The sequence below is a fragment of the Nansenia antarctica genome (assembly GCF_963989245.1).
Source record: "Nansenia antarctica genome assembly, chromosome: 7".
NCBI classification, from domain to species: Eukaryota; Metazoa; Chordata; class Actinopteri; order Argentiniformes; family Microstomatidae; genus Nansenia; species Nansenia antarctica.
Window position 1 is genome coordinate 34,323,410 of NC_137677.1, and position 24,853 is coordinate 34,348,262.

The 24,853-nt window shown below is 45.0% G+C and overlaps 1 protein-coding gene across 1 annotated transcript in view; it reads right to left on the reverse strand.

Annotated features, from left to right (window-relative positions):
• Positions 1-2,955: 2,955 nt before the first annotated feature.
• The window catches only part of asic4a (acid-sensing (proton-gated) ion channel family member 4a), an 81,743-nt gene continuing 59,845 nt past the window's right edge, over positions 2,956-24,853 (reverse strand). The window contains exons 2-10 of the mRNA XM_080536183.1: positions 21,250-21,394; positions 20,073-20,200; positions 19,826-19,979; positions 9,065-9,118; positions 6,800-6,953; positions 5,608-5,699; positions 4,887-4,966; positions 3,487-3,609; positions 2,956-3,107 (exon numbers count right to left, since the gene is read on the reverse strand). Coding sequence (XP_080392309.1) covers positions 2,991-3,107; positions 3,487-3,609; positions 4,887-4,966; positions 5,608-5,699; positions 6,800-6,953; positions 9,065-9,118; positions 19,826-19,979; positions 20,073-20,200; positions 21,250-21,394 — 1,047 coding nt within the window. The 3' untranslated portion in view covers positions 2,956-2,990. The remainder of the gene's footprint in view (positions 3,108-3,486; positions 3,610-4,886; positions 4,967-5,607; positions 5,700-6,799; positions 6,954-9,064; positions 9,119-19,825; positions 19,980-20,072; positions 20,201-21,249; positions 21,395-24,853) is intronic.

Sequence of the window (24,853 nt, forward strand, 5' to 3'; positions counted from 1 at the left end):
GCAGTAGTCACAAATGCAACTGCAATGCCCAATTGATTTACTAATTCCTTGCACACATTCTTAGGCGGGTCAGGTGCTACACAGAGCACATCAATGTGCTGGGGGCGTACAGGCTCTGATGATGGACACATCTACAGTGTGTGCTGTAGGGCATACAGGCCTGATCATGGACATCCTAGTCTCTCTGGTCCTCGTCTCTGGAACAGCCTGCCAGATGAGCTGAGGGCGTCACAACCTGTGGACACCTTTCAAAGACATACCTTTTTATCTTTTAGCATTCTCTTTATCCGTCTTATTTTAATCTACTCACTACTACTGGCTCCACACTGGTTTCTCTGTTCTACCATGTCTCTTATTTCCTCTACTAATGATTTCCTTATGTTACAGTTTATTTTCAGTGTTGTATTGTTGTTATTCTCATTGCAGTACTGAGACAGCAAAATGTTGTTTGTGCACACGTCTCCCCCCCCCCCCCCCCTCCCCAGGGAGAACAGAGCTCTGGACTCTGGGCACAGGGTCGGCCTTCTTGGGGGCACCCCTGGAATAGTTACGGGATTAAGTGCCTTGCTCAAGGGCACAACGGCAGTGTTAAGCACCTTAGATATGAATCCCAGCAACCCCTCCCAGTCACCAACTCACATCCAGCTCCCTCCTGGGGTGGGGATCGAACCAGCGACCTATCGATCGCTGGGCCGGCCCTCTCTAACCCCTTAGGCTACCTGCCGACAACACCTGCAGTGAGTGCTGTAGTAGGGAATACAGGCTCTGACGACGGGGACCTATAGAACCTATGCATACTTAAACGATAAGGTAACAAATGAAGCATTACTGATTATGTTCCCCCCTGTACGACGCTCTCTAGTCCAGCAGCCCGTGTGAAAGTGGCCTGTCAGTTCATACCATTATTGATGAGAGCAGGGGGGAGATTGTTATGCCTAGCCAGTAACGGGACGCCATCAGAGACTGGTGAGAGGGAACCTTTGAAAATGTCATAGCGACACATGATTATGAATATTAAACAGCCATGTACGAGCCATGATTACTTGACAGGGAGGGAGGTGGAGTGTCTCTGTGTGCTGATAATAACATTGTCATTTTCATGGTGGACACAATTCCAACAGACAGACAGAGCACTCGACTACTGTGCAACGACTACCATATTAAGATCACAAACCAAAGATCCACAAACAAACAAACAAAAAAGGGTTAAGAAATAGAAGTTGTATTCAAACATCTTGATATCTATCTATGTGATGGTGTATGCTGCTGTATACAGTATAAGTAAAGAAGACAATAAAAGTCCAAGAAATGGGTGAAGGTCATAAGACCCCGCAGTGGATTGTCAGGAAATAGAGTACTCAAAGTGATCGGTCTGTCAGTGAGAGGGCTGTTTCACTCCAGAGAGTCCACAGCACCGTTCCGGCCCTGGCTCCACCGTTGCGGTATCCGGGCCCGTAGCACAGGGGGGACAAAGAACAGTAATTTTGGAAGCCACTTTACTTCCAACAACTTCCTACTTTTTTTGAAAAGACTCCTCTGGCCCAGTCTTTAAATAGAGCAGCTCAGCTTCACTCTGTCGAATGTGCTCAATGATGTGTATTATATAGTGCGCGCGCACACAAGCACGCATGCTAATGGACGGCAGATCCGTGAATAACGGGTAACCTTTTTTCCGCTGCTGTACGGGCTTACAGAAAAAGGGAATGCTTTGGCCAAATAGCATTCAACCTCTCAATGATTGCTTTGGATTTAAGGTGTTAGATCATTGACTTGTCACACTTATTATTAGGGCTTTATTGGATAACATTAAGTATTCATAAGTAGGAGGGGGGGGTCTGTAATCGACCGCAGTTTTAGCAGAGGTCCAGATGTACTGTATAAGGTTTACCAGTGCCAAGCTTGTTGCTATTCTTTATTATAGTGCATTTTATGTAAATGTGTTTGTAAAATTATTACATTTTTAGATGTTTATCTTTAAGAATCTTTCAGAACTAACTTTAACCGTAATACATAGTGTTGCTTGAAGCTAACGCGTTTTAATCATTATCTTTCATAACAGGTTGAAACAAGAAGTCAATGTGATTGCTACAATCATAACTGCTATAATTTCCAAAACCTCATTTCTAAAATATATATAAATAAAATTACCAAAAAATATATTACAGAAGTTATATTAAATTAGAATAATCATCAACCATTTAAAACAGTACTTTCTCTTTGTGTTAAGGTTGGACCTCTATGTACAGATACAGTATAATGCTACTCTCTAACGCACCTTTACCACAGCGCAGACATGGTGAAATACAGTAGGCGGTAAGATGTGCTAGCTATCATAAAAGCGAGGGTAGTATGTTCTTAGCACGCTAGAAGACCACTTCTTCTTCTTCTTCAACTTCCTCTGGTTTTGTTTGAAAACAATTTGACACTGCCTGGGTGACTGTGGCCATCCCTCCTTGCTATTCTCATCTTGTATACAATATAGAGGTGTCATTAAATAATTACATAATGTACAATGATATGTCGCTTCAAAATAGTAGGGTGTCGCTGTGTGAGAACATAGAGGAACGCGTGTAAGGGAGCTACCGGCAGAGGGTAATGGAGGGGGATAGATAAATCAGATTATTTGAGTATAAACTGGATCAAGATGACATGCACTCCTTTTCCTTGCCCCCCCCCGTGGCGACCACATACCAAAGCTAATGGTCTAGAAAACGCAGCGTGGCTCGCTTCCCGATCGACGAGGAACAAAGGTGAATGTCCCCAGCTGGACAGTGAGTGTGGCGTCCAATCTGTGCCTTTCCACGCAACAGTGGTCTGTTAAGCAGCACAGGTTTGGTGTCTATATCAAACTTTGGCTGTAGCTTTCACTGATGACAGCAAAAGATGGTGTGTAGAGCTGAGGGTCCGAGGGTCTGTTAGTTTTCGCCCAATCACAGAACAGAGAGCTCACATCTCCTGTTGTCACCAGGGGCTGGGACGCCCGCTGGCTTCTAGCAGGCGAAGTCTTCGAACACCCCGTGGATCCCGTGGTGGCGGTGGTGGTTCGGTAGGACGGTGTTGGCGTACGCTCCTTCAGGGTTACTCCGAGTCATGTCGCTGCTGCACTCCTGATGGGAATAAATGAATTACAATTAGATAACACAGCTAATAATACTATAATAATCATGTCAAAAGTATGTTACTTTGGCTCGATAAACCAAACTGATCATATCTAGGTCGTGTAGCTTCTGGTGGCATGTAACCTAATCCTGTGCAATGGGATAAAAATAAAAAAACACAGATTAAACTTGATTTCCTAAGGGGGGAAAGTAGATTTGTAGCGATTAGGGCTCCCGAGGATGACACAGAACAATGTAATCACAACTCCATCGGCTCAGCGGGCTCCTGTTGCTTTGGGCTATTTTCTTCTTCTTCCCGCGCAGAGCTGAGGAAGTACAAAGGGCTACGCACGGTGTCACTCTCAAACCGCCGAGCGAGGACTCTCACCTTGGCTTTCATCTCTTCCAACACCACCGTCGCCACGGTACTGGCCTGCTGTTGCTGTTGCTGTTGCTGCTTCTTCTCTTCCTTCTGTGGCCTCAGTAGACGCTGAAGTCTGTGCTTGACCACCTGGGTTCAACAAGCGGCCGAATGGAGGGAGGGAGGGAGGGAGGGAGGAGGAGGGAGGGAGGGAGGGAGGATGGGAAGGAGGAGGGAGGGAGGGAGGATGGGAAGGAGGGATGGATGAAGGGAGGGAGGGAGGGATGGAGGGATGGAGGAGGGAGAGAGGGAAGGAGGATGGGAAGGATAGAGGGAGGGAGGGAGGGAGGGAGGATGGGAGGGAGGGAGGATTGGAAGGAGGAGGGAGGGAGGGAGGGAGGATGGGAAGGAGGAGGGAGGGAGGGAGGATGGGAAGGAGGGATGGATGAAGGGAGGGAGGGAGGGAGGGATGGAGGAGGGAGAGAGGGAGGGAGGATGGGAAGGATAGAGGGAGGGAGGGAGGGAGGGAGGATGGGAGGGAGGGAGGATTGGAAGGAGGAGGGAGGGAGGGAAGGAGGATGGGAAGGAGGAGGGAGGGAGGGAGGATGGAAAGGAGGGATGGATGAAGGGAGGGAGGGATGGAGGGATGGAGGAGGGAGAGAGGGAGGGAGGATGGGAAGGAGAGAGGGAGGGAGGGAGGGAGGATGGGAAGGAGGGATGGAGGGATGGAGGGAGGGGGTGGGGTTGATGGCAAAGAACAAGCAGAGTCAGGAGTTCACTCTGACATGTCTCCGAGCTCAGCGTAGGATTTCCATATCATTAGCCTCAAACACACCAGCCAAATCCTTAAACACCCCCGTAATTGACATTAGCAGGGCGAGGGCCTCACATTACTGTTGAGAGGGCTGAAACACACCCATGACACTGATGGAGGTCGCCCTTACAGGTTCACAGTGTATGACAGGGTTCCTACAAGTTTCAACAAGTCACATTTAAGACCTTTTAAGACCTTTTTAAGACCTCTTTGGGTAGAATTTTAGACCTGTTCGCGACACCATATGATAGCTTTTTGTCATCCTCGAGGTGATGAAATTAGGGATTTCACTGCCATACAGACAAAAAAGGAAGCGAATTGGCATTTTTTTGGTTCCAGCTTGATTAATTCCTGCGTAAATAGATGTGGTCGGACTGATTTCCTTGCAGGATCTCATTTTTAAGAACTAGCATCTCATTTTTAGACCGAATAACTGAAATTTGGGACCTTTTTAGGCCTTATGAATTGCTGGATTTTTTACTTAAAGGCTTTTTAAGACCAGCGCGGGAACCCTGGTATGACAAGTTGACATTTTACGGTTTGTCACTTTGAGAGAGGCTCATACAAATAGCACCTACATACGTACATAATATGAAAAAGAAAGACAACATACCTCGTACATATAATCCAATATTTCTAAGATTGTCAGGATGCTGGCTCCAATGAACAAGCCCATCTGGCCACCGATGTCACCTGAACAAAAAGAAAAGTGACTTTGTCTTCTGATATGGTTCCACCATTACAGGACATGCCAAATCCCATACAGGGCCTTTTCAGCCGCAGCCCCGTCCCTCTGGAACGCCCTCCCCAACCACATCAGACAGGCCAACACCCTCCCAACATTTAAACAGGCCCTCAAAACCCACCTCTTCAAGCTCGCCTTCACCAGTTAACCCTCTCCCCCTCCCCTTCCCATGTGTCCCCAGCACTACCTTAATTAGGCTTCTATACTTTCTTTTATTTATTTTTGGTTTCTTTTTATTACTACTACCCGGTACTCTATCTTTTCAGTTTGTAAAGCATCTTTAAGTGTCTACAAAAGTGCTATATAAGTCTAATGTATTATTATTATTATTATTAATATGGAATACCAAACACAATAAGCTTTGAATAAAAAAGAGAACATGGCCATCACTTTATTACTGTAGTATTACTTATTTTACTTATTCACTTTACTTATTATTGTGATTTTGTATATCGATGCTGCAATGTTGAAAATCCAAAGCCAAAGAATTGTACCCTTGTGTTACTTTGAGCTACATTGAGATGTAATAAAAGCGATTCTGATTGTGATTCTCTGATTCTGGTGCATGACAGATGGAAGAGGAACTCACCTAGTAAACCTGCCACGTCGTACGCTTTCTTCTGCTCAATTGTTTCGTAGTTGAGAGTCTCAAAGAAGATATCCAAGACAAGAAAGTTGTCTCTGGAGAGGTGACAGAACAGAGAACATAGCATACATTTATAGCAGCTTAGTGATTCACTATTCCTCAGAGAATAACAAAACTGCACGTCCTCTCCCAGCATAAACCTTCCAGGATATTCCCCGGAAAAAAACGCATACTACTATACCATGTCATTTTTATGCTCACCATAAATTGTCAGTATAGCACTTTCATGCCTCTAAGCAATTAAAATGAATCAAGTTAACGGTAGTCAGGTTATGGGGGGGTTTAAGGTTTAACAGCGGTAGTGGTGATTCACTGAACATCAGCATGGTGATTAGTCAGCCCCAGAGAGGGAGGCCGGGGTGAGTCTGATGTAGACTACCTCACACCTGATATAATAATAACAACAATAATAATAATAATAATAATAACAATAATAATAATAATAATAATAACAACTTTTATTTGTATAGCACCTTTCCTGCAAACGTTGCAGCTCAAAGTGCTTTAATCATTATATAATCATAATTTAATTATTTAGTAATTTAAAGGCAATATCTAATCCCTAATGTAAATGCATCCCTAATGTAAACTGGTAGTGCATTCCACAATTTGGGTGCATAAAATGAGAATGCAGCCTCACTAAATCTATTGTATTGTACATTGAGAGTTTTTTTTTGAGAAAACCAGCGTCAGAAGACCTGAGAGCTCTATTGTGCTAATAGCAAAAGGTCTCAACAGAACTTAACTGAACTTAACAGGAAGCCAGTGTATAGTCTCTAAAATATATCTTATATATACCTCTCATACCTGATATAGACTACTTCATACCTGATATAGACTACCTCATAACTGATAAATGGTAAACGGACTGACTTACATAGCGCCTTACTCCAAAGCGCTTTACAACGGCCTCTTATTCACCCATTCACACACACATTCACACACCAATGGCGGCAAGCTACCATGCAAGGCACCGACCAGCCCACTCATTGGGCGAAATTTGGGGTTAAGTCAGTGTCTTGCCCAGGAAAACTTCGACATGTGGCCATCCGGGGCTCAAACCGCCGATCTGCCGACCTTGCGATCATTAGACGCCGGCTCTACCTCCCGAGCCACAACTGCCCCTAACATGTACCTGATGTAGTCTTCTGTCTTGTCGTATTTCCTGGACAGGTAGCGTGCGGAGCCCTTGCTGGGGATCTTGACCATAGAGAGCTCTTTCCCGTAGCGTGTCAGGTTGCAGGGCGTCTCGCAGGGACACGTGTCCCCTGTGCTCTTCTGAAGCATTGCTGCAACACGGGACACAGCGGCAGACTCTTTAAGTATGTTTTTATAAGTATGTTTTTTTCAAGTACGTTTTTATAAGTATGTTTTTTTAAGTATGCTTTTTTAATAACATCACCTTAAAATAATGGCTGAAGTCATATTTTCAAGTTTTGCGAGAAAAAAAACGTTCTATCCATTTTTGGTAAAAATTTAGTTTTTTTTACATAATCTGATCCATTAGGTGTTTATTAATGCCTGTGTGGTGTTATTTTTAAAATGTAGAACCTTATCATTCTAAGCTCACGATATATGACATTCGCTCAAAAGCGACTTAAGCCATTATTTTAAGAAGGTGATGAGTATGTTTTGGTGGGCATTTCTGCTTTATTGGGATAGAGACAGTAGAGATTGACAGGAAGGATGGGTGAGAGAGAGAGAGGAGGGATGACATGCAGGACATGTCGACGGCCGGAATCAAACTGGGGACCCTGCGATTACACGGCTGACGTCTTAGTGTGCTATGCCACCAAGCGCCCCAAAGTGTCAGTCTTTTTTAAATGACTTTATTGTCACTGAACAGAGCACAAGTACTGAGACAAAGAAATGTAGTTCGTGCACCAACATTACAATTATTCTAGTCACATCTAGTACATGTATATGTGGATATGTAAACTAGTAATTACTTTGTAATTTTACCGAACGAGGAGTTCCTTAACTTGTTTTAACAAAACAACACTCAACTCCATAATTATGCACTTACAGCAAAATAACCAGCAGCTTACAGCAATTACTTTAACCACTAGATAGCAACCTAATACAATGTTGTTAATAGAATAATTACAATGTTACTACATAGGTATAAGAGGAAAAGTGTTACCCAAGGTAGTATGATCTAACGTTGCCAACAGGGCACATAATGCAAAATGAGATCTGTGCAAGCTTCTATATATCAGCACACACACACACACCAATAGAGTACTTGTACACACATGCACCAATGCACACACACACACACACACACACACACACACACACACACACACACACACACACACACACACACACACACACACACGCACGCGCACACACACTCCTAACACTTATTCTTAGCTTAGCACTAAAAGCAAACATGTCCACATTTAGAAAAATGCCAAATACATACACTAAACACAGACCACAATGCACAGCTTATTTCTATCCCTCTATTCACAACAAAATTCAATTCCACGAAAAAATAATGCCTGTGTGTATGACCTGATAACAGCGATTCATATTTGGTGAGTTATGTGTTTTCTAACACTTATAATGAGGTTATTTGTATGCAGGGGCAGCACTAAATCTATTCTTGGACTGAGGGGGAGGGGAAATCAACTAGCCTATATAAAATAAATATAAATATATACAATAAAAAAATCATAATACAAATATTGATATAATAAATACATATGGATTAGGTTATTACCTTTCACAAGGTGTGCATTTATTCCAGGTTATTTGAGTGGAAAATACAGCTGGCATAAATATGAACCATTCTTGAAAGATATATCTAGATTTAGCTCACCCACCCATTAAATGAGGCTGGATTTCCTTTGAAGAGGTAGATAATTAAATTCCTGGCTTATTAGGCTAGGAGAACATAATTGTACTGATACATCTCCTATCACATAATAAACCGGGGTCTTTTACGGCGGTGATATAATAACTTTGAAACAAGGCGTCTCTGCTCTGTGATAACTGGACCTCGGCCCAGAAGGGACGTGCACCACCGAGGTGTCCGTGTGGAAGTATCAAATTACTGTGAGAGAAAACGCCGGAAAACATGGAGGAGCAGGCAGATGCTAGGCAACACGTTGTCACTCACAGGCACGGCACAGGCACGGCACAGACACTCTCAGCTCTCAACAACAATTGACATATCGACGTAAAAGCAATTTCATTCCACAATCTGTTTCATTTTGCACCCTCCAGGAGTGTTGGGGTGGGTGGGTGGATGGGTGGGTGGGGGGTGGGTACATTTGAAAACCTAATATTTCTGTGTTGTGTAAATATTCATTCTGAGTTACGGATGATTTTTACAGAGTTGGTTCACTTAGGGGCATCGATTCATAACAATGACGAAAGGAAGATGTCTTACCCAGCGCTTTGTCAACACACTTGATTTTACTGGGGGTGCAGATATCGGCATTTCCTGGAGAAACAAAACATGGAAGGAGTCACTGATCGCTCCCCGCTGAGAAACGTTCCAGTATATTATCATTCATCTAGATCTAGAAGAGAGACAGGCTCGAAGATGAGTTCTATTTACAACATCTTGGCCACGTTTGATGTCTGGCACTGATTGCATTGCAAAATGGAGCGCTCCAGCCCCACCCCAAAGGCATATTTAGAAAGTCTTTAAAAACCAATCAATGATTCACCTTCCCGGAGACAAACAGAGCGCAGGAGCCACTAATGACAGGAATTCATCAGCAGCGCAAATTATTGGTGGGAAATATGTTGGGCGCTGAGGCCAGAGAGTCAGAGCGCTGTCTGAGGTAATGTTTGAGAACAGTCAGTCTGCTGTCTGAGTTAATGTTTGAGAACAGTCTGTCTGAGTTAATGTTTGAGAACAGTCTGTCTGAGTTAATGTTTGAGAACAGTCTGTCTGAGTTAATGTTTGAGAACAGTCTGTCTGAGTTAATGTTTGAGAACAGTCAGTCTGAGTTAATGTTTGAGAACAGTCTGTCTGAGTTAATGTTTGAGAACAGTCTGTCTGAGTTAATGTTTGAGAACAGTCAGTCTGAGTTAATGTTTGAGAACAGTCAGTCTGAGGTAATGTTTGAGAACAGTCTGTCTGAGTTAATGTTTGAGAACAGTCAGTCTGCTTTTCAATCTGAGTTAATGTTTGAGAACAGTCAGTCTGCTTTTCAATCTGAGTTAATGTTTGAGAACAGTCAGTCTGCTTTTCAATCTGAGTTAATGTTTGAGAACAGTCAGTCTGCTTTTCAATCTGCGTTAGGGGAGACTGATTCTGGGGGATGTTTAGCTCGGGGCGCAGAGGAGCAGAGCCTTGGTTATGACCTGAGGGGTGAGACACTGTTCATCAGGTGGTTCAGCCAGGTCAGAGGTCAATGTACAGCCTTGGCCTGTTTGAACGGGGTTGTGGCAAGAACCTCCGTTAATTAATTAATGAAAATAAGCAGATACCGGTATGTGTGTCACAGAGAAATACTGGCATGCTTTATTCATATTTTAACTTAATGGACATCAAATAGGTGACAGAATCAACACAAATACTTAACACTAAGTTGCTCTACACTTTTCCTGTGTAGTAATGTTGTATTTTACTCATGCAACAGCAATGTATTCCATGTTGTTACACAGTTATACAGTAACTCATTTCTAATTAATACGCATTAACAGAGTTGAGCGGTTTGTGATATCAATATATATATATAAATATATAAATATATATGTATCAATAACGAAGATATATATCAATATATACTTCGTTAACACACAAGAGGAACAAGAATAACTCCCGCTTCCTTTTAAAGAGCAACTTAATGTAAAAATTAAGCGTTACTGGAGTAAAAAACACACACAAAACAGGTGAAAGACAAAGAGAGACAGACATGGTAGAGACATGGTAGAGACATGGTAGAGACAGACATGGTAGAGACATGTTAGGGACATGGTAGCGACATGGTAGAGACAGACATGGTAGAGACATGGTAGAGACATGGTAGAGACATGGTAGAGACATGGTAGAGACATGGTAGAGACATGGTAGAGACAGACATGGTAGAGACATGGTAGAGACATGGTAGAGACATGGTAGAGACATGGTAGAGACATGGTAGAGACATGGTAGAGACATGGTAGAGACATGGTAGGGACATGGTAGAGACATGGTAGAGACATGGTAGGGACATGGTAGAGACATGGTAGAGACATGGTAGAGACAGACATGGTAGAGACATGGTAGAGACATGGTAGAGACATGGTAGAGACATGGTAGAGACATGGTAGCGACATGGTAGAGACAGACATGGTAGAGACATGGTAGCGACATGGTAGAGACAGACATGGTAGAGACATGGTAGAGACATGGTAGGGACATGGTAGAGACATGGTAGAGACATGGTAGAGACAGACATGGTAGGGACATGGTAGAGACATGGTAGAGACATGGTAGAGACAGACATGGTAGAGACATGGTAGAGACATGGTAGGGACATGGTAGGGACATGGTAGAGACATGGTAGGGACATGGTAGAGACATGGTAGAGACATGGTAGAGACAGACATGGTAGAGACATGGTAGAGACATGGTAGGGACATGGTAGAGACATGGTAGAGACATGGTAGAGACAGACATGGTATAGACATGGTAGAGACATGGTAGGGACATGGTAGAGACATGGTAGAGACATGGTAGAGACAGACATGGTAGAGACATGGTAGAGACATGGTAGGGACATGGTAGGGACATGGTAGAGACATGGTAGGGACATGGTAGAGACATGGTAGAGACATGGTAGAGACAGACATGGTAGAGACATGGTAGAGACATGGTAGGGACATGGTAGAGACATGGTAGAGACATGGTAGAGACAGACATGGTATAGACATGGTAGAGACATGGTAGGGACATGGTAGAGACAGACATGGTAGAGACATGGTAGAGACATGGTAGAGACAGACATGGTAGAGACATGGTAGAGACAGACATGGTAGAGACATGGTAGAGACATGGTAGAGACATGGTAGAGACATACATGGTAGGGACATGGTAGAGACATGGTAGAGACATGGTAGAGACATGGTAGAGACATGGTAGAGACATGGTAGAGACAGACAGACATGGTAGAGACAGACATGGTAGAGACATGGTAGAGACATGGTAGAGACAGACATGGTAGAGACATGGTAGAGACATGGTAGAGACATGGTAGAGACATGGTAGGGACATGGTAGAGACAGACATGGTAGAGACATGGTAGAGACAGACATGGTAGAGACATGGTAGAGACATGGTAGAGACATGGTAGAGACATGGTAGAGACATGGTAGGGACATGGTAGAGACAGACATGGTAGAGACATGGTAGAGACATGGTAGAGACATGGTAGAGACATGGTAGAGACATGGTAGAGACATGGTAGAGACATGGTAGGGACATGGTAGAGACAGACATGGTAGAGACATGGTAGAGACATGGTAGAGACATGGTAGACATGGTAGAGACATGGTAGAGACATGGTAGAGACATGGTAGAGACATGGTAGAGACATGGTAGGGACATGGTAGAGACATGGTAGAGACATGGTAGAGACATGGTAGAGACATGGTAGAGACAGACATGGTAGAGACAGACATGGTAGAGACATGGTAGAGACATGGTAGAGACATGGTAGGGACATGGTAGAGACATGGTAGAGACATGGTAGGGACATGGTAGGGACATGGTAGAGACATGGTAGAGACATACATGGTAGAGACATGGTAGAGACATGGTAGAGACATGGTAGAGACATGGTAGAGACATGGTAGACATGGTAGAGACATGGTAGAGACAGACATGGTAGAGACATGGTAGAGACATGGTAGAGACATGGTAGACATGGTAGAGACATGGTAGAGACATACATGGTAGAGACATGGTAGAGACATGGTAGAGACATGGTAGAGACATGGTAGAGACAGACATGGTAGAGACATGGTAGAGACATGGTAGAGTCATGGTAGAGACATGGTAGAGACAGACATGGTAGAGACATACATGGTAGAGACATGGTAGAGACATGGTAGAGACATGTAGAGACATGGTAGGGACAGACATGGTAGAGACATGGTAGAGACATGGTAGAGACAGACATGGTAGAGACATGGTAGAGACATGTAGAGACATGGTAGAGACAGACATGGTAGAGACATGGTAGAGACATGGTAGAGACATGGTAGAGACATGGTAGAGACATGGTAGAGACATGATAGAGACAGACATGGTAGAGACATGGTAGGGACAGACATGGTAGAGACATGGTAGAGACATGGTAGAGACAGACATGGTAGAGACATGGTAGAGACATGGTAGAGACATGGTAGGGACAGACATGGTAGGGACATGGTAGAGACATGGTAGAGACATGGTAGAGACATGGTTGAGACAGACATGGTAGAGACATGGTAGAGACATGGTAGAGACATGGTAGAGACATGGTAGAGACATGATAGAGACAGTCATGGTAGGGACATGGTAGAGACATGGTAGAGACATGGTAGAGACAGACATGGTAGAGACATGGTAGAGACATGGTAGAGACATGATAGAGACATGGTAGAGACATGGTAGAGACATGGTAGAGACATGGTTGAGACATGGTAGAGACATGGTAGAGACATGGTAGAGACATGGTAGAGACATGGTAGAGACATGGTAGAGACATGGTAGGGACATGGTAGAGACATGGTTGAGACATGGTAGAGACATGGTAGAGACATGGTAGAGACATGGTAGAGACAGACATGGTAGAGACATGGTAGAGACATGGTAGAGACATGGTAGAGACATGGTAGAGACAGACATGGTAGAGACATGGTAGAGACATGATAGGGACATGGTAGAGACATGGTAGAGACATGGTAGAGACATGGTAGAGACATACATGGTAGAGACATGGTAGAGACATGGTAGAGACATGGTAGAGACATGGTAGAGACATGGTAGAGACATGGTTGAGACATGGTAGAGACATGGTAGAGACATGGTAGAGACATGGTAGAGACAGACATGGTAGAGACATGGTAGAGACATGGTAGAGACATGGTAGAGACAGACATGGTAGAGACATGGTAGAGACATGGTAGAGACATGGTTGAGACATGGTAGAGACATGGTAGAGACATGGTAGAGACATGGTAGAGACAGACATGGTAGAGACATGGTAGAGACATGGTAGAGACATGGTAGAGACATGGTAGAGACAGACATGGTAGAGACATGGTAGAGACATGATAGGGACATGGTAGAGACATGGTAGAGACATGGTAGAGACATGGTAGAGACATACATGGTAGAGACATGGTAGAGACATGGTAGAGACATGGTAGAGACATGGTTGAGACATGGTAGAGACATGGTAGAGACATGGTAGAGACATGGTAGAGACATGGTAGATACATGGTAGAGACAGACATGGTAGAGACATGGTAGAGACATGGTAGGGACATGGTAGAGACATGGTAGAGACATGGTAGAGACAGACATGGTAGAGACATGGTAGAGACATGGTAGAGACAGACATGGTAGAGACATGGTAGAGACAGACATGGTAGAGACAGACAGACATGGTAGAGACAGACATGGTAGAGACATGGTAGAGACATGGTAGAGACATGGTAGAGACATACATGGTAGGGACATGGTAGAGACATGGTAGAGACATGGTAGAGACAGACAGACATGGTAGAGACAGACATGGTAGAGACATGGTAGAGACAGACATGGTAGAGACATGGTAGAGACATGGTAGAGACATGGTAGGGACATGGTAGAGACAGACATGGTAGAGACATGGTAGAGACAGACATGGTAGAGACATGGTAGAGACATGGTAGAGACATGGTAGAGACATGGTAGAGACATGGTAGGGACATGGTAGAGACAGACATGGTAGAGACATGGTAGAGACATGGTAGAGACATGGTAGAGACATGGTAGGGACATGGTAGAGACATGGTAGAGACATGGTAGAGACCTGGTAGGGACATGGTAGAGACAGACATGGTAGAGACATGGTAGAGACATGGTAGAGACAGACATGGTAGAGACATGGTAGAGACATGGTAGAGACATGGTAGACATGGTAGAGACATGGTAGAGACATGGTAGAGACATGGTAGAGACATGGTAGAGACATGGTAGGGACATGGTAGAGACATGGTAGAGACATGGTAGAGACATGGTAGAGACATGGTAGAGACAGACATGGTAGAGACAGACATGGTAGAGACATGGTAGAGACATGGTAGAGACATGGTAGGGACATGGTAGAGACATGGTAGAGACATGGTAGAGACATGGTAGGGACATGGTAGGGACATGGTAGAGACATGGTAGAGACATACATGGTAGAGACATGGTAGAGACATGGTAGAGACATGGTAGAGACAGACATGGTAGAGACATGGTAGAGACATGGTAGAGACATGGTTGAGACAGACATGGTAGAGACATGGTAGAGACATGGTAGAGACATGGTAGAGACATGGTAGAGACATGGTAGAGACAGACATGGTAGAGACATGGTAGAGACATGGTAGAGACATGGTTGAGACAGACATGGTAGAGACATGGTAGAGACATGGTAGAGACATGGTAGAGACATGGTAGAGACATGGTAGAGACATGGTAGGGACAGACATGGTAGAGACATGGTAGAGACATGGTAGAGACATGGTAGAGACAGACATGGTAGAGACATGGTAGAGACATGGTAGAGACAGACATGGTAGAGACATGGTAGAGACATGGTAGGGACAGACATGGTAGAGACATGGTAGAGACAGACATGGTAGAGACATGGTAGAGACATGGTAGAGACAGACATGGTAGAGACATGGTAGAGACATGGTAGAGACAGACATGGTAGAGACATGGTAGAGACATGGTAGGGACAGACATGGTAGAGACATGGTAGAGACAGACATGGTAGAGACATGGTAGAGACATGATAGAGACAGACATGGTAGAGACAGACATGGTAGAGACATGGTAGGGACAGACATGGTAGAGACATAGTAGAGACATGGTAGAGACATGGTAGAGACATGGTAGAGACATGGTAGAGACATGATAGAGACATGGTAGAGACATGGTAGAGACATGGTAGAGACATGGTTGAGACATGGTAGAGACATGGTAGAGACATGGTAGAGACATGGTAGAGACATGGTTGAGACATGGTAGAGACATGGTAGAGACATGGTAGAGACATGGTAGAGACATGGTTGAGACATGGTAGAGACATGGTAGAGACATGGTAGAGACATGGTAGAGACAGACATGGTAGAGACATGGTTGAGACATGGTAGAGACATGGTAGAGACAGACATGGTAAAGACATGGTAGAGACATGGTAGAGACAGACATGGTAGAGACATGGTAGAGACATGGTAGAGACATGGTAGAGACATGGTAGAGACATGGTAGAGACATGGTAGGGACAGACATGGTAGGGACATGGTAGAGACATGGTAGAGACATGGTTGAGACAGACATGGTAGAGACATGGTAGAGACATGGTAGAGACATACATGGTAGAGACAGACATGGTAGAGACATGGTAGAGACATGGTAGAGACATGGTAGAGACATGTAGAGACATGGTAGAGACAGACATGGTAGAGACATGGTAGAGACAGACATGGTAGAGACATGGTAGAGACAGACATGGTAGAGACATGGTAGAGACATGATAGAGACATGGTAGAGACATGGTAGAGACATGGTAGAGACATGGTAGAGACATGGTAAAGACATGGTAGAGACATGGTTGAGACATGGTAGAGACAGACATGGTAGAGACATGGTAGAGACATGGTAGAGACATGGTAGAGACATGGTAGAGACAGACATGGTAGAGACATGGTAGAGACATGATAGGGACATGGTAGAGACATGGTAGAGACATGGTAGAGACAGACATGGTAGAGACATGGTAGAGACAGACATGGTAGAGACATGGTAGAGACATGGTAGAGACATGGTAGAGACATGGTAGATACATGGTAGAGACAGACATGGTAGAGACAGACATGGTAGAGACATGGTAGGGACATGGTAGAGACATGGTAGAGACATGGTTGAGACATACATGGTAGAGACATGGTACAGACATGGTAGAGACAGACATGGTAGAGACAGACATGGTAGAGACATGGTAGAGACATGATAGGGACATGGTAGAGACAGACATGGTAGAGACATGGTAGAGACATGGTAGAGACATGGTAGAGACATGGTAGAGACAGACATGGTAGAGACATGGTAGAGACATGGTAGAGACATGATAGGGACATGGTAGAGACATGGTAGAGACATGGTAGAGACATGGTTGAGACAGACATGGTAGAGACATGGTAGAGACATGGTAGGGACATGGTAGAGACATGGTAGAGACATGGTAGAGACATGGTAGATACATGGTAGAGACAGACATGGTAGAGACATGGTAGAGACATGGTAGGGACATGGTAGAGACATGGTAGAGACATGGTTGAGACATACATGGTAGAGACATGGTAGAGACATGGTAGAGACAGACATGGTAGAGACATGGTAGAGACATGATAGGGACATGGTAGAGACAGACATGGTAGAGACATGGTAGGGACATGGTAGAGACATGGTAGAGACATGGTAGGGACATGGTAGAGACATGGTAGAGACATGGTAGAGACAGACATGGTAGAGACAGACATGGTAGAGACAGACATGGTAGAGACATGGTAGAGACATGATAGGGACATGGTAGAGACATGGTAGAGACATGGTAGAGACATGGTTGAGACAGACATGGTAGAGACATGGTAGAGACATGGTAGAGACATGGTAGAGACATGGTAGAGACAGACATGGTAGAGACATGGTAGAGACATGGTAGAGACAGACATGGTAGAGACAGACATGGTAGAGACAGACATGGTAGAGACATGGTAGAGACAGACATGGTTGAGACATGGTAGAGACATGGTAGAGACATGGTAGGGACATGGTAGAGACATGGTAGAGACATGGTAGAGACATGATAGAGACAGACATGGTAGGGACATGGTAAAGACATGGTAGAGACATGGTAGAGACAGACATGGTAGAGACATGGTAGAGACATGGTAGAGACAGACATGGTAGAGACATGGTAGAGACATGGTAGAGACATGATAGAGACATGGTAGAGACATGGTAGAGACATGGTAGAGACATGGTTGAGACATGGTAGAGACATGGTAGAGACATGGTAGAGACATGGTAGAGACATGGTTGAGACATGTAGAGACATGGTAGAGACAGAAATGGTAGAGACATGGTAGGGACATGGTAGAGACATGGTAGAGACATGGTAGAGACAGACATGGTAGAGACATGGTAGAGACAGACATGGTAGAGACATGGTAGGGACAGACATGGTAGAGACATGGTAGAGACATGGTAGAGACATGGTAGAGACATGGTAGAGACAGACATGGTAGAGACATGGTAGAGACATGGTAGAGACATGGTAGAGACATGGTAGAGACATGGTTGAGACATGGTAGAGACATGGTAGAGACATGGTAGAGACATGGTAGAGACATCGTAGAGACATGGTAGAGACATGGTAGAGACAGACATGGTAGAAACATGGTAGAGACATGGTAGAGACATGGTAGAGACATGGTAGGGACATGGTAGAGACATGGTTGAGACATGGTAGAGACATGGTAGAGACATGGTAGAGACAGACATGGTAGAGACAGACATGGTAGAGACATGGTAGAGACATGATAGGGACATGGTAGAAACATGGTAGAGACATGGTAGAGACATGGTAGAGACATGGTAGAGACATGGTAGAGACAGACATGGTAGATACATGGTAGAGACATGGTAGAGACATGGTAGGGACATGTAAGAGACATGGTTGAGACATACATGGTAGAGACATGGTAGAGACATGGTAGGGACATGGTAGAGACATGGTAGAGACATGGTAGGGACATGGTAGAGACATGGTAGAGACATGGTAGAGACAGACATGGTAGAGACATGGTAGAGACATGGTAGATACATGGTAGAGACATGGTAGAGACATGGTAGAGACATGGTAGAGACATGGTAGAGACATGGTAGGGACATGGTAGAGACATGGTAGAGACATGGTAGGGACATGGTAGAGACATGGTAGAGACATGGTAGAGACAGACATGGTAGAGACATGGTAGAGACATGGTAGATACATGGTAGAGACATGGTAGAGACATGGTAGAGACATGGTAGAGACATGGTAGAGACATGGTAGGGACATGGTAGAGACATGGTAGAGACATGGTAGGGACATGGTAGAGACATGGTAGAGACATGGTAGAGACAGACATGGTAGAGACATGGTAGAGACATGGTAGAGACATGGTAGGGACATGGTAGAGACATAGTAGAGACATGGTAGAGACATGGTAGAGACATGGTAGGGACATGGTAGAGACATGGTAGAGACATGGTAGAGACATGGTAGAGACATGGTTGAGACATGGTAGAGACATGGTAGAGACATGGTTGAGACATGGTAGAGACATGGTTGAGACATGGTAGAGACAGACATGGTTGAGACAGACATGGTAGAGACAGACATGGTAGAGACAGACATGGTAGAGACAGACATGGTTGAGACATGGTAGAGACAGACATGGTAGAGACATGGTAGAGACATGGTAGAGACAGACATGGTAGAGACAGACATGGTTGAGACAGACATGGTAGAGACATGGTAGAGACATGGTAGGGACGACATCGTAACAGGGTTCCTACACATTTTTTAGACCTCTTTGGATATAATTTTAGACCTATTCGCGACACCATTTGATAGCTTTTTGTCATCCTGCCGTAGCTTCGTTCGCCAATAATTTCTCCCGGGAGCGAATTGGCATTTTTTTGGTTCCAGCTTGATTCATTTCCACGTAAATAGATATGGTCGGACTGATTTCCTTGCAGGACAAGCTAATCTAAATTTGTTATTTTTATTTTTTAGACCTAATTACAGAAACTTGGGACCTTTTTAGGCCTTATAAATCGGATTTCTGGATTTTAGACTTGAAGGCTTTTTAAGACCAGCGCAGGAACCCTGTCGTAAGGACATGGTAGGGACATACGTACCAGGCATGTGCACCATCCGGCAGCGGCACTCCCTCACCACCTCCGTGGTCTCACAGTGCAGCCGGCAGGCGCTGATGCTGTAGGTGTCGTAGCCGGGGATCAGCTGGTCGCTGGTGGAGCGGCAGTTACCCCAGGGCTGGGGCAGGTAGGTCAGCTGGGCAACAGAATGATTGATTAGACCCCTGTCTGAGCCCCAGCAGGGAGGCAGTATTCTGGGAGACATAACAGGGGACCGTGGGGGTCTTACCCTCTGCTCCTGACATGAAACGAAGGTCTGGAACCCCGGCGAGACTCCGAAGCCCAGCTGGTGGATGTAGGGCGGCTCGTCCTGGCTGTGGAGCTGCACGCGTATCCCTGCCTCTAACGACGTCTCGTCTGCAGGATGAAAGAGAGGGAGGCGGCGCGACACGGAACAAAGGAAAGGTACAGAGTGGGTTCATCTGTCTTTTAAGGTTGTCTTTTAAGGTTGTCTTTTAAAGGGGGGCGGTGGCGGTCTCGCGGTGTATGTGTCTCTCTCTGTGTGTCTGTGTCTCTCTGTGTGTGTCTGTGTCTCTCTGTGTGTCTGTGTCTCTCTGTGTGTGTCTCTCTCTCTCTCTCTGTGTGTCTGTGTCTCTCTGTGTGTCTCTCTCTCTCTCTGTGTGTCTGTGTCTCTCTGTGTGTCTGTGTCTCTCTGTGTGTCTCTCTCTCTCTCTGTGTGTGTGTCGCTCTCTCTCTGTGTGTGTGTGTCTCTCTCTCTCTGTGTGTGTGTGTAATATAATTTGTGGAACCAAATAAAGTATTCAAATGTGTGTGTGTGTGTGTGTGTGTCTTGCTCTCTCTCGCTCTCTCTCTCTCTCTCTCTGTGTGTGCGTCTCTCTCTGTGTGTGTGTGTGTGTGTGTGTGTGTCTCTCTGTGTGTGTGTGTGTGTGTATCTCTGTGTGTGTGTATCTCTGTGTGTGTGTGTGTGTGTGTGTGTGTGTGTCTGTCTCGCTCTCTCTCTCTCTTTCTCTGATAGTGAAGAAAGTCAGGAAAGTAAGGAGAAAGAGGGTATGTATGTCAGTAGGGCCTGGGCCAGATTCAAACCCATACCGACATGGGGATATGTTGTACTGTAGGCCACGGTGCTAGACCCCCTGGGCCTCCCCAGGCCATGGTCCATGTATCTTCTCCTGCGTCAATACCCCCAACTGGGGCTAATTGTGACTATTTTCAGTCATTTCCCAAATGGAGGAAGATGCTCGCATTATGCATGCATTGCTGATAACTGTACTTTGAAAAGATGTAGGCCCTCCTTACAATCATTCAAAACAAAATCAATCCCCGCATAATATATTATTCATAGAAAGAGGTAGAGGGGAATTTTTGATTTACGACAACCAAAACACAACCCGTACTGTAGCAGGGTAAAGGTTTATGTGCAACATATATACAGGTTTATGGCCTACTTGTCTCTTTCCAGATGGGGAGATACTCATCCTGTTGAATATCCAACATGATCTCCAGTCCGTTCCCCATTCCGCCCTGCTTGGTTTTCCGAGATGTGCTCTTGTTCCCGTTGAAAGTGTAGCATTTCCCGTACCTGGTGTACACCTACAGTGCAGGAGAGAAAATAGATTGATATCAGGGAATGTCATAATAAACATGACAACATCGATCTCTGCTTCCCGGCTGTGGCAGCCTCGTTCCTTCTCACGGCGTTCGCAATGAAGTCCGAGAGATATGGAGCAGAAAATAAACGAGATGGTTTGTACATGGTCAATAATGTACCCACAGCTATTGTGTCTATAAAATAAAGACAGGGAATCTAAGACCTGGATTTCCTCTGCATTGTGAAGAGAGGCGATGATACGCCGACAGTCAATCCGTTTCCAGGGATGTTTGACTGTGATAAAATATTAGTTTACTCTATTACAAAATAGCACAGCTAGCCTGTGCAGAGAAAAACACCCACCAACAAACCACTCAGAGCTCCAAAATAGTGTTTATTTTGGTTATATATGCTGATGAGAGGGCAAAAACTAAATAAATGCAAAAGCACATCTAAACGAGGCCTGATTTAGCCATCGTTTGTGAAACCTCATCTCAGCCCAAACAAAAGTGACACAAGTCTATTATTTGGGCCAAAACTCATGAAACTAGTAATGAAAGAATCAAAGACGAACCAAGGCAGGCGACAGAACAGATCAGCGGGCGGGAGGGGAAGGGGATGGCGGTGAAATAACAATGGTGCCGGGTCGATGGCAGAGGAATACATAAACAAGCGCTGTCACGGCCTCAACGTTTTACGTAATAACAACTCTGTTTCAACTTCAATATCAGCTTGATCCTTATAATTGGTGCGCTCATTTACCCACCGCGGGATGAGCTCTGATCTCAAAGGGTTCTCTGCTAGAAATCAAAGCGTAGAACAATTTGAACACTGTAATTCCCCCTCTGCAGCTGGCTGTTCAACACTATCCACAACAGTAATTAGTACCAGAAACAGACACGTTGGGTTGTGATTACCAAACTGGGATGTTTACAAAAACACATGTTCTGAAATACAAGTCAAGTATCTGGGTCTGAAACTAATGACAAGGCAGCAATGTCCAATGTCCTACTGGGTCAGTCGATACGGGAAGCCTACTGTAGATTAGATTAGTTTCTAAGTTTTTGTCATTGCACCATGTACAACGAAATGTATTTTTTTTTGGCATAGGGTCGGCCATAGTCAGCGACCCCTGGAGCAGTTAGGGGTTAAGTGCCTTGCTCAAGGGCACAACGGCAGTGGTAGGCACCTCAGATGATGATGGCAGCAAGCCTTCAAATCAAATCAAGTCAAGTTTTATTTGTGTAGCGCATTTCTCACAAGATGTGACTCAATGCGCTTCACATGATGACAGAGCACGCAAGCAGGCAAAGATAAAAAACCTGTAAACCTGTACACTGTGTAGCCAGGAAAAGTCCCTTGCAGCCCTCCACTCATAGAGCGACTACTACCAGTTTGCCTACCAGCTCACATGCAGCTCCCTCCTGAGGCGGGGATCAAACCAGGGACCTTCTGTTTGCTAGCCGGCCTCTCTAACCTCTAGGCTACCGCCACCCCTGTATCAGACAATGTACACCCATTGGGCGTTTTTGGTACTAGGCTCATGAAATGTAGAGTACCTGTATGTGTTGAACGAAGATCGTCAAATGATTAGCTCTGGCTGGCTAGCTGAAATGCTAGCTGAAATGGTGGACAACATATAAATTAGGACAACAAGTGTGCTAACCGATGCCTGACTGACATGTGGTATTAGTTGGAGTAGATTTAATCTCTCCATGGCCGCCACAGAGCATCTGTAGAGGTAAGACGCAGCGATCATTGATTCAGCCCCAGTACATCGACAGACATAAGCCTCGACGGCCGTAGTTTACAGTATCTGATCCAGCAAGCAACCGAGGGAGAGAGGGGGGAATCAACTTGTAAAAAAATGCAACAACAAACAAAAAACCCACACTCTTTCTTCAGAGGCCCCGGGTTCTGCTCTAAAACTTTGGCTCTTGGTGTGCGTGCGCCAAGGTATTCACAAACGATGTCTCCAGAGAGTGGGATGGAAGTCGTCCCATCATCCTGCCTTGGAAATGGCTGTTGGCAGAGCTTCCACTGATTCATTTCTCAGCTTTTAGAGCTTCTTTTCCGAGAGTCGGCATGATTGATGGACCGTTTTTCCTCTTTGTACGTCTCGCGCCAGATTTAGCAAAGGTAACAGGTCTGACTTTGTCAAATCCCAAGGAGAGAGGCGCTGTTGAAAAGCCCCAGACAACTGGACCATGAGCAGCCTCCGAGCAGAGGTTTAATAACCACCGCAGCAGCGCAAGTACTCATGTATAATCTCATTAGGGGTAAACCTCGTCTATCTCCTTGTCACTCACAGCCGACTGTTTGACAGTTTGGGTTAAACATTGGCTAAGTTACTTTGATTAATAAGCCTGGAGTCGATATGCTCTCAGCCTATATTGAATGAATCCGCATTAACTCCAAGATGTTTATCCCATACTGTCAAAATTACCCTCTCCTCTCCGGGGTTGATTACTGAAGGAGATTGCTATTAGCTTAGACATAAACATTTGATGAAATTCACAGGCCAAAAAGAAATGAGCTCAACTCATGAGCGGTTGCATAGTAACATGCTATCCACATTAGCATGCGACCCGAGTCCATAGCTGTAACTTTGCATTGGAAAGATGCCTAACTACATCTCATTTGCATGAATGTCTCCTGTTCTAGCACCCAACTTAATTGGGCTTAATGTCAGGCCATTAACAGTCTTTTGGCAGTGTGTTTTTTTCTTCCAAATTGCCTGTACACCCCCTTTTCTCTCCATTCCAAATGCATTAAAGAGGGTCCCAACCCCTTGACGACAGGCCCTTGTGTGGTAAATCCTAAAACAGCCTGTTTATGACAGTCATCTGATAGTTCCCAGGCACCTTAAATAACCCCACAAGAACTGCCTGAATGCAGGAGGACATCGATTTACTGGCGGGTGGACGCGTGTCGTAGCCGTAGCTTCCACCCCCCCCCCCCCCTTTCCCGTGTTTGATTTTGAAGAGGGAAGGATTTGAATTCATTTGCGGAGGTGTGGTGGCGGAACATGTCGGAGGACTGATTGGCAGTTGAGTCCCATTAAGGACGGCTCACGCAGGTTTAAGGGTGAGACAGGATGTTCACCGCTTTAACGGCTTCATTACCCTCCTCTGGCAGAGAGCGAGGGATCACACCGCGCCACGGGCTGATTGAATATTTACGCCAGAATTCAAAAGTTTCTGAAGCGTACAGTATAGAGTATGTGCTTTCCGCTGGGTTCTGCTTCTATTTTTAAGTCGTAAGCTGCTGCTAGGCAGGAACGAATGAGGAGAGATGATAGCCTATATATAAAAGGAGTCGCTTCGACACTTGTAGTCGGACAATGACAGGCCAGAGGAATCAAGGACAAGGGGGGCGTTTGTACTTCACCGCTTCGCGGCCCTGGACGGTAACCATGGCAGTTTAGACACTTAATTCCTCGAATAATCCTGAATCAAAGT